The 14,764-nt window shown below is 28.4% G+C and overlaps 1 protein-coding gene across 4 annotated transcripts in view; it reads right to left on the reverse strand.

Annotated features, from left to right (window-relative positions):
• LOC145186624 (telomerase protein component 1-like) overlaps positions 1-14,764 on the reverse strand; it is a 23,227-nt gene continuing 8,463 nt past the window's right edge. For 3 of the 4 annotated variants that reach the window (XM_090070999.1, XM_090070998.1, XM_090071000.1), the window contains exons 4-26: positions 14,418-14,486; positions 14,139-14,245; positions 13,894-14,027; positions 12,261-12,394; positions 12,035-12,139; positions 11,870-11,962; positions 11,625-11,681; positions 11,376-11,530; positions 11,170-11,275; positions 10,907-11,011; positions 8,346-8,519; positions 6,709-6,896; positions 6,178-6,515; positions 5,915-6,068; positions 5,670-5,775; positions 5,462-5,590; positions 5,154-5,269; positions 4,683-4,815; positions 2,281-2,397; positions 2,056-2,184; positions 1,862-1,945; positions 1,584-1,742; positions 1-673 (exon numbers count right to left, since the gene is read on the reverse strand). In XM_090070999.1, the coding sequence (XP_089927125.1) occupies positions 563-673; positions 1,584-1,742; positions 1,862-1,945; positions 2,056-2,184; positions 2,281-2,397; positions 4,683-4,815; positions 5,154-5,269; positions 5,462-5,590; positions 5,670-5,775; positions 5,915-6,068; positions 6,178-6,515; positions 6,709-6,896; positions 8,346-8,519; positions 10,907-11,011; positions 11,170-11,275; positions 11,376-11,530; positions 11,625-11,681; positions 11,870-11,962; positions 12,035-12,139; positions 12,261-12,394; positions 13,894-14,027; positions 14,139-14,245; positions 14,418-14,486 (3,003 nt within the window). In that variant the 3' untranslated portion in view covers positions 1-562. Of the gene's footprint in view, positions 674-1,583; positions 1,743-1,861; positions 1,946-2,055; positions 2,185-2,280; positions 2,398-4,682; positions 4,816-5,153; positions 5,270-5,461; positions 5,591-5,669; positions 5,776-5,914; positions 6,069-6,177; positions 6,516-6,708; positions 6,897-8,345; positions 8,520-10,906; positions 11,012-11,169; positions 11,276-11,375; positions 11,531-11,624; positions 11,682-11,869; positions 11,963-12,034; positions 12,140-12,260; positions 12,395-13,893; positions 14,028-14,138; positions 14,246-14,417; positions 14,487-14,764 lie in introns of those variants that run through there. The other variant, XM_090071001.1, reaches the window with a different exon arrangement.

Below are 14,764 nucleotides of genomic sequence, written 5' to 3' on the forward strand. Positions count from 1 at the left end.
TCAGAATTTAAAAGGTCTTTCGAGATAAATGACGTCATTGAAATAAAAAATCAAGTTGAAACTCCTTATAAAAAATTTACTAGTCTGAATAAATAAGTTACAAATACATAACTTTATTATAATACACTATAAACATTAACTAAACACGTAAAAACAACATCTTGTGTTCGATATAGCAAAACAAAAGGAGGGTGATGAGGCGAGCGTTAAGCAAACCACGAGGGGTTAATAGAATCAAAAAAAAAAGAACAGGCTAAAAAATCAACATTTAATTACATATAAGATTTAAAATTTTTCAGACTACATATTGATTGATTATTAATTTCATTTTTAACAACTAAATTTTAAAAAAAAAAACAAAAAAAAAACGCAATAATCATTGAAATAATAGGTACGAAGCTCTAAACTGAGGTCATTCCACTTAAATTAGTCGAAAGAAAAGCGAGCCAACTCGCCTCATAACTAGCCTCCTATCTACATTTATAAATAAATTTAAAAAAAAAATGACTCAATACCAATCCACGTCATTTTTCTTCCTTTTGCTAAAGCGTAAAATACCTTTTTAGGCAGTTTCAGGGACGGTTCTCATCAGATTTTCTGCCATTCTTTTATAAACTGGTTCATTTAACGTATTGATTGCACGCACAGTTTTCGGATGACCAGGCCCAAAGACCTTTAATACAAATAAAATACAAAAAAAAATACAAAATATCAGAATAAATTTTCAAAAACAACAAAACATTTCTTACTAACTTTAGTGACGTTTGAGAAAGTTATTTTTTAGACGACGTCATATATTCATAAAGTGACGTTTACAAGTAAAAAACATTACTTTTGATATCGAGGTTTTTATAATTAGTGAGGTCATTATATTTCACTAACGAGAGAAATTTTGTTGTCGTATAAACAATTAAATTCAAACTCATTTGGAAACCCGGAAGTTCAAGTCACTTGATTTATGCAAAGGATTGTTAGTAGGGTTTTTTTAAAAATAATTTGCTGTAATCCACATAATTTGCAGTACCCCACTGAACAAATTACTTGATGTTTCATTCAAGGCCGTTTTAGGTGTTAACGCAGAGAGCTTTCTCCGCTATCCTTTTAAAAATTTTGATTGGGTAAAATTTGATTTAGTAAGTTATTTTAGTGGTTTTTCTTTTGATTCCGTGAGTCAATTACAATCAAGTAAACATGTAGTTGAGGCGTTTTCGTTACAAATGTTGAAAGATGCCTATTTCTTGTTTTTATGGTAATTTATGCTAAATTTAAAAATTAGTATAAATATCATCATACGATTCATCGTGAGAATATAACGATGAAACAAACCCATCAAAGAAATATACATTAGAGAAGCTCAGACAAACTTCCATTTCAAGTCACACCTCAAACCAGGAAAGTTTTGTAAAAACTTCAAGCCAGGCAAATTATGTCGAATGTGATTTTGGAAAATTGTGAGAAATAAAATAAATTACGACAATTTAAACAGCACATTACAATCAATAGTGACGTAAAAAAAATTTAAACATAGTATAATTTATTAATAAGTTCATTTTAAAATTTTCGCGATAAAAACTTTAACTCACCGCCATACAAGTATCTTTGAGCTTAATAAACAACTCAAAAGCTTTTGTCCGGTTGCCGGCCATTTCATAAGCAATTCCAGTATTTAGGTAGATTCGCGTAGTAAGTAAATGTTTTTCGCCGTAACCTTTAATACAGTATTCCAAAGATTGCAGCAACAACTAAAATAATTAAAAAAAAAAAAAAAAAACGAAATAGGACGAAGTTAACAAAGAATTGTTATAGCTCATATTTAACAAATTAAGAAAAAAAGAGGAGAAATGGTATTTTGATTGCGCACTTTTTCTCTCACAGGGAACGGCTGTCCAAAGTCAATAATTGCTTTCGTCATCATGCATTCAGCTATGTGACCGACGTCGTTTAACTAAAAAATGTAAACAGCAATTTTTTTTAAAAATCATTTGAATCATTTCTGTGAACAACGCATTGATCTTGCTAGAAACTTCTTTAAATAAAATCGTATGCATGAAGTACCTCAGTAAATACTTCGATCGCAGCATCGATTGCTGCAAAAGCTTCTTCCCTCGGCTTAGTCTCATGAGTGATATCAGCAACGTTACTCAAGTGATGTGCTATCAGAATGTTCGCTAAAGCACAGCGATACTGAAAAAGAATTTGTAAAAACTCGCATTCTCGTAGAGAGCTTTCATTTAAGTAAATTTTTTATTGAAAGACGAGGAACTTTTACTTCGCTCTTACTTTATTGTCCGGACTTTTAAATCGTTTTCGATAATCGAGGCATTTGCGTCCATACTCAACAATAAGTTTATTATCATCTAACTGATCAACACGCATGTACTGTTGGGCTTTATCAATCTAAATATTGTCAAAAATTTAGTTGTAACTATAAATGCATATAAATAATGTATTTGAGAAAGAAAATTACTCTGGATAATTTAAAGATGAAGATTGACTGTCATTCTTCGTTTTTTTTTTTTTTTGTTTATTATTATTATTATCTATTTATTTCATTCTTCATTTAGAGCACATTTTAAATCTGTCTTTATACTAAGTTCATTTGTTCATTTTATTCATGCATTTTGTTCATTCATTTTAACCAAAAAATAAGTGGATTAAATTTTAAAACTTAAATATCTTATCTTACATAAGATGGAAACTTTAGTATAAAAAGGAAATATACATGTACACATACTTTTTGCACTTCATTGTGTGTGCAAACTTAACAATAGAATAACATCACTTTACATTTTCAATAATTCTTTGTAATTGTTCCCAACCCTCTCCCCGTAGGACAACTTTATGTTATGTTCCACTCCTCCTTAACCATTTTTGATAAGTTTAAATTCGAACTCGGGTTTGACTAACGCCGCAAGCTTTGTTAGAATATGCAGACTCTAGTTCAGTGCGAAATGGCAAATCGAAAAAACTTGTCATGAAAAACATTTGCAGTTTTTCAAATTGTTGGAAAGTTTACAATTTTAATAAATTTAAATTACAAAATATTTTTATTTCATTATCTTTATCATTTTATCCAATCTTCTGATAACAAAAAACTGATCTTCCATCTGATAAAAAGAATCTAATCTTCTAGCTGATAATAAAAACTGATCTACGGTCTAATAACAAGAAATTCAATTCCATTTACATTATTGATCATATTGTTATAATTAAAGCTAACAGCTTGCTTCAAATAAACTGCATAGGAGCTTTAGTTACCAGCAACTCTAAATCTATTGCAGAGGTCTGTGAGAAAACTGTTATGCAAAGATTCAGTAGCTCACTTACAGAAATAAGCTAATCCCCATGCCCTCCAAAATTGACACTAAATAAGTTTGAAACTCTCAGTGCTTGTATTGCCATTAAAGATGATATTTTGTTCTGATTTTATAAAGTTAATGGTAACTGAAAATTTGCTTACTTCTTTTATGCCACCAAACTTTTCTATATGCTTACACAATGGATTTGTAAATGGTTTAGAACCAGACTCTCTGAACTATCGTCTATTAAAGGAGCAGTAATTCAATTCCTAGCATTAAATTTTCTGGATGCTGACTCAGAATGATTACTATGATGCTGTTCTATGAGCTAGTGGATCTTAAATTTGGTCCTGTAAATGGATACTTTCAAGAGGACATGGTTGAGCAACCATTGCAGTTGGAGACAATCCACCATAAAAACTGAGAGAACTTGAGATCACCTGCTATTGAGTAATTTATTTTACCCAGACTGAATATGAGTAGGAAAATATTACATAAAGTTTTATTTGCATAATATATTATGCGTTTTTATTCTCTTATTCTTTATTGTGATGCAGAAACACAATTTATTATGTGAATGCATTAGTGAACCTCATTACAAGGAGTTATTTGTTGATAGGTAATACTTTCTTAAATGTCCTATATCTTTATTCCTAATTTACTATTTTAATTTATCAATTTACTAAAGTTCAATATTTAACAGAAGCCCTTTCCACCATCAATTGCTACTTTCTCTTGCATCAACTAGCAATCCAACAATTAGCAATCCAACAATTAGCAATCCAACAATTAGCAATCCAACAATTAGCAATCCAACAAAACTCATGGACATTCCTAAACTTTGTTGTACTTTGTTTATTGCTTAATTTCTTACTCTTAAACCCAAATCTAAAAATCCTGATAAAAACAAAAGTGTATTTTGACTTGAAATCAAATAAAATACTGAAAAATGCGAAGAGGGACTATGGATTACACTTGAATTAAAAAGGGTTAACACCATCGTCGTAATACCATTGTCATAATACCATCGTCATAATATCATTATCATAATATCATTGTTGTAATACCATTGTCGTAATACCTTTGTCATAATACCATTGTCATAATACCCATTGTCATAATACCATTGTCATAATACCATTGTCATAATACCATTGTTGTAATAACATTGTCGTAATACCAGTGTCATAATACCATTGTCATAATACCAATTGTAATGCTAACAAATTATGTTACTCTGTTACTCTTAAGTATTAAAATAATATTTAAGTAACTTTACAAAATCAATAAAGAAAACTAAACTTTGCCTGAATAAAAAGCAAATCTAACTTTAGAGGAAAACTGTGAGTTATCATATCTTTTAAATGTAATTCTATTTCAAACCTCGCTTTTACATCTTGCCATATTTTGGTAGATGTCAGCCATTTCATCAGGACGCTCACCTAAGTGTTTCAACTCATCATTCAAGCGCTCTTGCATCAGCTCAAGTGCCTCTGAATACTGGCCAGCTTGTATCCTAAAACAGGTAGATAGAAACTAATTAAAAAAAAAAAAAACCTTTACACTTGTTTATATTAAATATAAATCAAGATGACTAATTTATGCATATTTTTCATAATTTATGCTTACATATTTTTAGTGTAAAACACAAGGATTGTTAGTAAAAAGCACAGAAGGATTTTATGATAAACTTTAAAAGAAAACTTTGAAGAAAAATTTGAAGAGAAAGATAAAATAAAATTTCCTTATAAAATTTTGTATATTTACATTGGATTGTTGAAATTTAAGAAAATTAAATATTACAATAAGACAGCTTGTAAGACTCATAAACATTAAATACAAATCTTTACTCACAGAAACCCGTAAACCTTTTCCACAATCTCCACATAAACAATCAAAGGAATATCAGATTTTTTAAGAATGCTGAGCTGCTCACGATACACAGCAGATGCAATTCCAAAGCCACCACACTGTAAATTAGAATAAAAGCTTTGAATTTTTTTAAATTTATTATTTTCTTTCAATTTTTTTTTTTTAAATTAATTTTTTTTTTTTTTTAAATTAATTTTTTTTTTTTTTTTAAATTAATTTTAAATTAATTTTTTATGCTTAGAATTTAGGCAAACTTTCCTTAAAAAAAAAGAATTACAAAAAAAAGCAACCTGTAACCAGGAATGGAGAAGATCAATGCTAAACTCTTCAGAGTACAAGCGCTCAAATACTTCCCAATCCATAAGACATCTTATTAATCGATTGTTGTCAAGAAGTTGCTCCAAATGGTAAGGTAATTCCTAAAAATAAGTCAAAGTTAGTGTTAATAGGTTTATAAAAGGTTCACCCATAAAAAGGAATGAAAAATCCCCTAATAACCTCAGCTTTCCTGTCAACATCAACAACTCCTTCAAAATAATCGGCAAGAACTCCATGCCAGAAATTGTACTTATGTTTCTTGAGATCATCATCACCATTAAAATATCTGAAAAGCAGAAGTAAATAACGAAAATGATCACAACTGTTTTGTTTAGATCATAATTTGTTTTTCTAAGTTTTGCAATACAAATGCTTAGCTTGACTTTGTCACAAAATCTTTAGAAACAGATAATTTAATGATTTACCTTCTTCGAGCAGCTTTACTCAATGAGCGATGATAGAAGTCCAATCGCCCTTCACCTAAATCTCCACAGGGACGCAGTAATGGCTTAAGATTTCTATAAATTACAGCCCAATCTCTTGCTGGTAAGAAATTCACTTGCTTCCCTTTTGCTCTCTCTGCATAAAAGAAAAAAAACTCACAAATAAAATTAGAATAATTATATTCACTACAACAACTATTCAAGATTTCACTAAAATTATTCAACATTTTATAATTAAAGATTACCTTTTTTTCCATCTGGCTTACTCTTTTTTGGGTTTTTAACATTTGATTCTTCATTAACATATGTATCTTGGACTTGCTTTGCAATATTGTCTATAGTGGCATTTATATTTGACTGAGCTGCATTAGAATCAGCTGTGCTAGATTTGTTCATAAGCTCATTAACCTTTTCATCATCAGGCCTGTATTCTGGAACTTTGATATTTTTTTCTTCACCCAGCAATGCTAAAAGTTCAGTTTCTAGTAACCCATGACGTGATACTTCTAATAGACAAACACATGCTTTCATTAATGCACCACCATTTTCACTTTCAAATCTTTCAAATACAGATTCTTCAAGACTTCCATTTTAAAAGGTAAAAAAATTTAAACAATTAAATTTTGTAGCAACATTTATAATTAGATATACAAAAATAAAGACAAAGAAACAAGCCGTTTGTTTCAAAAATGAAAAAATAAACAATTGGTAATTAATAACAAAGTTAGTGTTTCTTTTAACTAAATGTTATTTGTTAAAAGCTTGGACACCAATACCTTATAAGGTCATCAGGAAGCTCACTAATTTTGTTAATGAGTGTTTCAAACTTTCCATAAACTCTTAATTCCTCACAGGCTAAAGTTAACCACAGGGGATTAGCTGATCCAACTTTATCAAGAAGCATTCCTAACTGCTCATCGTCCAATCTCTTGTTGTAAGTACGAAGAATATTTTCAACAATTAACTAAAATAAAGGTTATGCAAAATCTTATGAAGTTAAAGTCCTAAAGTTAAATTTATTTAGATAAATTTACATAAATTTAGCCTATATTTTGCTCAGTGATCTAATAAGAGACATCTAATACCTTATGAAGTTAAAGTCTTAAAATTAAACTTATTTGCATAAATTTACATGAATCTAGCTCAGTGATCTAATAAAAGACATTGTCTAATAATAAAGTAGAACTGTTTGCTTCTCAGTTGAAGCACTATCATAAACAAAACTTAAAACTATTCAATTTTTCAAAACAAAATGGCTCCCTTTCTTACTGGAGTGATATTGAAGATTTAAAATTTTTTTTCAAAAGAATGTGTAAATCCAGTTCAGTGCCTATTTTTTAGGATTCAATATTTCCAAAGATAAATTCAGCTCAGTTGAAAAAAAAGTTTTTGTTGGATCCTTGATATAAAAAATAATGAAAACTAAAGGATTCAAGAAGCCTTGATATGTTAGAAGTGGATGCATGGAAGACATTTAAGTAGATCTGAGGGAACTTCCTGAATAACCACAAGTTTCTTGTGTGGCAAACTTGGCTGGCATATTTCCTTTAAAAATTACTTCCTACAACCCTGAGACTATTTGCCAGTCTGGGTACAGCTAGTAATCTAAACTTACTCAAAGTTTAGCAAATAAAAACTTTTGACTCGTTAAGAAACACCTTTTCCCAAGTTTGCTTAAAAGAAATATATTTTAAACACACACATATATGAAAATATTTAAGCAAAATGTAGAGATAAAAACACATGCCACTAACTTGATGCTGTAAATGTAAGGTTTTGGGAAAAATTTCTGATATTCTGACTTTTCAAAAAGATGTTTTCAATAAAATTTAATACAATAATATATCTTCTGACAATTAGTAGATTAAAATTAACTTGAGTTACCAAAACAATTTTTTGTGTTCAATTAATTATGACTTTATTTTGCATTTCTCATATCAACTTATTACTTACTTCAGTTAACATTCTGCAATATTATATTCTTTAACTCATTTTTACAAGTTTTACATCTAGAGAGCAAATCATTTACATTAAAACTAACTGTTATTATAAAAAAAGAATAAAAAAAAAATAGCTTTGCTCTTCTCCACAGTAAAAACTATTTTCTTTTTTAATTGATGATTTTTTTTAATTGATGATTTTTTTTAATTGATGACTTTTTTAATTGATGATTTTCTTACTCACATGCTGTTTTTTGTTGTTAGACTAACAAAAAATCCAAAAAAAATTTGATCATTGCTTTAACTGCCATTAGATTTAAAAATGTTTTATGTTCAAAGAGAATCATTAATTAGATGTGTAGAAGAAATTAGAAGTTGAACAGACTTTAAGTTATTTTAAGAGAAAACTTCACAACAAAATTAAAGCAAAAAAAATTTGAACATTTTATAAATTTTACACATAAAATAAATACCTGACGGCTTTCTCTATCCAAGGGTCCGCAAATAATTTCGGTTGGAGAACTTTTAAAGACTCTTAATGTTTGGTGGCTAGAAGTACCTTCGATTGTAGAAATGACAACTCTTACATTTTCTGAAAGATTTTCTGGAAGCCAGCGATTTAGGTACTGTTGTTTATCTTCATCCATCTAAAAATTTGCGAGAGATAAGATAATTTTTAAAACAAGTAGAAAACAAGTAGAAACATAAGAAAACTCAAGCACCATCGCTCAAATGTGTGTTGTTTGAGATGTCACAATTTCTAATGACTGTCATAATTTTAATTTTATTCATAATATTTATCATCTAAAATACAAATAGCTTTGAAACTTCATTAAATTTTTAAGAGCCATGAACAAATATTGCATATTTGATTTATAAAGTTTTTTGTGTGCACATTTTATTTTGCATTATTTTGCAGTATTAAATTTGCATTAAATTGAAAGGTTCATCATTTTAACAAAATTCAAAACAATATTTTGTAATTGTAAATATTGTTATGACTTTCTATTTGTCAAATGTTTTAAAGTTAAAAATATTGTGCTTATTAACACACAAATGATAGTTTAATGTTTAATACTGAACATTTTTTCAGATAACCTATTGAAAAAAATTTCAAATTTATCTGCAATATTTTATTTAAAAAAGAACAACAAAATGAGGTAAATAACACAGTGCACTTCTATGTAGAAGTGTTAATAAGTGGATGGATATGTTTAAATGTCACCAGATAAGCTAGATGCATGAAAAGGGAGCAGGACACCTTTTAACCTCTGTCACTGATGAAAAGATTTAGCAAGTTCAAGTTATGTTAATGGCAAACCAGCATGTTACCATTGATGACATTGCTTATTCTCTGCAGATTAGTCATGGCTCTACCTTTCAAATCATCTATAATGACCTTGACTTCCATAACATCTGCAAGAAATGGGTTCCAAGGTAGCTTACTAAAGAGTACAAGCACAATCATCTTGAGGCCTGTGCTCAAATGTTATAATATTTTTATACCAAAATTGGGGAAAAGTAAACTAGCTAAATTTGGATAACAATTTGTTAAGAAAATCAAGCTTAATTAATTTAAAATAAAGCAAAACCCAATCTTATTAGAAATTAAGTATACAAAAAAAAAAAAAAAAAAAACAACAACAACTAGTTTCTTCAGTTGCATTATGGTCCATATGGTTTATAGTACTTTTTTTCATGAAAAAAAAACTCTTCACCAAAATTTTGGATTTTTTGAATAAACACAATTGACAAACCCAAGATTTGCAACTAGAAGATTCACATTGGCACCACAGGTTAGTTTGAACTGGCAATCCTTCTTCCAAAACTCTGCAACACTTTTTGCACCTGTTGGTGTCTTTATTTTTTTTCTGCTGAGTTTCATCTGAAGCTTCACTGAGTGATACTTTGCCTTTTTCAAATTGTCCTACTACAAGCTGCAACTGGTCTTTAGAATAAGTTGTTTGCATTTTACAAATGCAAGTACAACTTATTTCTGTTTTAAAAATTTTTAGAAAGCAAAGGTTATCATATTTGTTTACAATTGAGGATTACATCATCATTATATATAACCATACTGTTTTTTTAAAAAAGGTTTGTTGCAAAACAGTATCGTTTTCTTTAATGAATTTCTGAAACGTGTATCACTACTAAACGTAGATTTATATCTCTTATATTAACGTTAAAAACCATTAAAAACAGATTCCACATGAAAATCTTAACACAAATAACATCATTATCATTTGTATTAAGATTTTGTTGATAAACTTTACATGCCTAAGGTTTTAGAAGTCAATGAGTCTCATTAAACAAACCATTCAAGAACCATACAAGAACCATACACAAGCTACATACACCCACACAACAGAGTGCAACCCAACAAACCAATCATAAACACTCAAACACTCTAACAAAACCAAACAAAAAAAGCACATTCCCTAAAGACTAAACAAATCTCCACCCTCACAATGTTATTTAATTATTAACTATTGAATAATACCACTCATCTTAATGCATAGGTAAGAGCTATTAGTATGCTTACTCTTTCCCTCATTTTCTTGGTTTTTTCACCCCACTTTTTTCTGGAAACTGGTAAATCAATTTTGAAAAGATATTCTTGATCATTATAAAATTTCTTCAAAATTTCGTCTTTTTAGTTTAATAAAATTCAATTTTAGTTTCAAAAGTTTAAAGTTTTTTTTTTTTTTAAAAAAAAATTTTTTTTTTACTAAGGTATGAAATTTTAAAGTTTGCTTTGATACAAATAATTTCTTTAAATAATTCTTACACCTTTAGATAGAGCAAAAAAAAATCTCTACAATATGGTGTCACACCTTTTTTCACACCTTTTTTTAAGATTTTTTTTTGTTTTGCTTTAAAATTAAATAAATGTAAAAAAAAACGAAATCATAAAAATGTACCCTTTTTTTTAAAGAAATTTACTCTTACCCCAGTTTACTCAAACCAAGTTTTTTAAAGAAAATTAAAAAAAAACTAAAATTAATTAAGATAAAAGAAATTAAAAAAGAAATACCTGATTAACAGCATCAATAAATAGAATAACAGGATCAGTAAGAGGATTTTCCAGCAAGTTATATGATAAAGTGATCAATGCATCCAAATCACACAAAACTTCATGCTAAAAAGTTTTTAGAAAGAATTTTGCTAGATAGTGCATACACAAAATTATAAACTTCTCAATTGCTTTTGATCAATTAGCACAATTGTTTTTGTTCAAGCTTAAGCACTCAGTACTGTACTCTATTTTATCAAAATATGCTAGGGAAACAAAAATACCATCTCTGGTCTCAATTCCTTAGTTAATCTTTGAAGGAATGAAGCAAGATCAGTCGATCGTGGTGTAGCCCCAACAAAATGAAAAAACACATTACATTTCTTTGAACTAAAAGAAAATTTCCTTATTATTACAGTACTTTAAAATCAAAACAAATTTTACACTAAAAAACTTTGCAATAAATTTGAATTAATTCATATCAAAATACCTCTTCATTTTTAAAATCTGGCCTTTATTAGCCAGCTCTATGGCACGGTGAGCACTTTTGGCCATTAAAGCACTTTTACCAGCTCCAGCTATTCCAACAACTAGCAAGGGAGCACGTGATTTATTTGCATTACCATTAATTACATAACTTTCAATCTAAATTAGAAAGTAACAAGTAAAAAAATTATCAACTAAGAAACTGTCTCATTGGTTGCTGCGTTGCATTGTAAAATAAATGTGAATGTCTAACTTGGTTTAAAAGCTTGTCCCTGCCCAAAACACATGAAGATCGACTATCAAGAAAGGTCTAATGTAATAACAACAAATGCAATAACATTAGTTTAAAAATTTTATTAATAAATCAACAATAATAACAAATAACATTTTTAATAAATAATTTAGTAATGTTAAAAACAGCAAGAATGATCTAATTTTTCATTTTTTTTAAAAATCAAAACTTTACAATTGCTAAGACCTGGCTGTCCATAAATTTACCTCATGAGCTTCTCGTTGAATTTGTAAAGGATCTTGAGGACTGGGATCAAGAGGATAGAGAAATTCAATTTGTTTTTGAAAAAAGTTGTAAACCTGAAAGATTGTAGAAAAAGATTAGGCTAATTCAGTTAATATTGCAACTAAATAAGTTTTAAAATCACTTACAGTGTTTGAGAATATAGAGTCAGGTCCTGATAATCCTGTAAAAGACCATGCACCGCTATCATCATCTTTTGTGCAGGATACAGTGTAGCTTTTTACATTAGTTTCCTAAAATAAAGAATTATGATTTACCCCAATGATTAATCCAATTATTTATCTAACAATTTACATAAAAACAAAATTAATAGGCAAATTATTTATGAAATTTAAAAAAAAAAAAAAAACTCACTGGAAATGTTTCAGTAATAATATTTCGCAGCATTTTCAATTTCTCTTTCATGAAGGGTTCTTCATTAAAAAAATCCTTCTGTATATCTTCAGGGATGTAGTCTTTTTTATCAACAGTCCGCAACATGAACAATGCTTTTATTTGAAAGAAAAAGATTTTACATGCTACATTAAATATGCAATTTTTTAAGAAATCATAAGGCATAAATACATTTTGATACCACAATCAATACAGTTCAAATATATAAGAAAATAACTAGCAATTTAAACTTTCAAACATTTTGTTTTTTCTGTTGTTTTTTTTTTAAATGAAAATATCAAATTTATAGCAACATACTAGTAGCTAGGTCAAGACCCTTATAAAATTAAACACAAATCACTAGGAATTTCTTAAACAATGATTCATTTTGATTTTGAATGTAGTAAATCTAAACTTGTAACAGGTGATGCATAAGCTGTCAGATAAACTTTTATTTAATTTTTCTAGCTAATTAAACAATTATGAGGTTTGATGCATATGTAAAAAAACCTATGAAATGTTTATTTTATTACTTAAAAACACATTTATTTAAAATAAGATAAAATGCAGCAGCACAATAATTTTTTCTAAATTTTGAAATTTTTTGAAATTATTTTTTTTTGTAAAAATTTATGTAAAAAAAATTGTAAAATTGTAAATCATTTCAAAAAAAAAAAAAAAAAAAAAAAAAAAAAAAAAAAGGAATAGCTCAAAATGCAATCAATGATTAAGTTCATTATATGATAGAATACACTCTGGGGTAATCCAACTTCCTGGACTTGAGAAAAGAAAGCCAAACTAAAGAGACTTTAGTTTGGCTAGTTTTAGTTTGGCTAGTTTTAGTTTAGTTTCTAGTCCAGGATGTTGACAACTGATTGACAATTTTAAAAAATGAATATTTAATGTAAAAACGTAAAAAGACTCCCAAATATATAACTGAACAATAAATAAAAGCTAAGAAAAGAAGCAGAAAACTTGTTAAGCAGCTCTATAATACAAAATTACTTCTGGTCATTAATGTTTAAAAATACTTTTGTTTTGCAGGTGATGCAATGCCTGGAAATTTAGGACACTATACAGACCAGAAAGTGGTTACTTTTTAGGAAAAGAGAACGCTCTGAAAAAATAATAATGGGTAGCTGTAGCTGTATCTGTCCATGGTTTATCCAAGCCATTGTTTCATACTTCTAAGGCTGTAGCAATCAATACATTAATGCCTGTTTAGAAAAGCAACATTTTCTATTTATTTATTTACAAGAGAGGTTGGCAATCTTTAACAGACCAAGTCTTGGTTGGTCACATTAAGTTAAAGCCAAAAGAAATTGATTTGAACTTCTCAAAATTGAGATCTATTGCAGATAAGACATTTTTTGATATAAGAAATAACTAATTTTTGTTCCAAAATAGATACTTTATTTTTGAAAACAATCATATTAAATTTTTTTCCAATTTATAAATAAGATGTTAAATCTTTTATTTTTTCCAATAACTTAAGCATCACCCGTTACTATGGTGCAGAGAATTGATAAAAACTGTTAAACTTAATCTTGATCTATTCATCTTAAAAATGATTAGCAAAATTATTAATCAAATTGCAATTAGGATATTTTTTCACCATTTGGATTTAGTTTTCTAAAAGCACCATGAACAATTTCCATTTCAGTTACAGTCAATCCATACACCCAGCCATATTGCAAAGCCAAATTATAAGAAAACTCGTCAAAAGTTGGTATCCAACCAGTTCTGTCACTAAAAACGCAATTTAATAGAAGATTTATATTTCCAATAATCATTATTGTAAAAGATGATTATAATTCTTAAAGTTAATATTATTATTATTTTTTTAATAAATAGCCTTACCCAGCTAGATTGAGGAAAAAGGGAGCAGTATTATCTTCATAGCACCTATCTAACTCACTTAAACAAATAGTAATTGTATCTTCACTTGTAGAATCTTTGGGGACTCCCTAGATTAATAACGCAAAATCCAGAAAACCATAATTTATTTTTAATTGTAAAAAACTTTTAAAATATAAACTTTGAAAAAAAATTTTTTTCAATTCAATTTTTTAAATTAAAATACTTCAAAAATTTTTTAAAACTAATTTCAAAAGTTAAAAGCAAAATTCTATTACTTACCCATCTCAAATCACATTCTACCAGACGCAACTTTCGAGACTCACACCATAATCTGAGGTCTGGAAACACCTTTATCATAAAAAAAACAGCATTATCTGGTAAAACTTTCTAATAAGTTGATCAATGTAACTTCTGCAGCACAAAGATTGATAAAAACAAATATTTTTTTAGGATTCTCTAACTTGTCTTCAAAAATACGAAAAGCAACTTTTTATTGATAGCAGTATTAGAAGCTTATCGAGGTAAAGGACAATGATTGGACACTGGGAGGGAAAAAAATGCAGCTAGAGGTGTTAAATTAAAGTTGGTCAAACATTATAAAGCTGGTTAAAGGTTATAAAGCTGGT

The sequence above is a fragment of the Hydra viridissima genome, unplaced genomic scaffold (genome assembly GCF_058129835.1).
Source record: "Hydra viridissima isolate aposymbiotic clone 2 unplaced genomic scaffold, HvirCarnegie_v1 scaffold_13, whole genome shotgun sequence".
Taxonomy (NCBI): domain Eukaryota; kingdom Metazoa; phylum Cnidaria; class Hydrozoa; order Anthoathecata; family Hydridae; genus Hydra; species Hydra viridissima.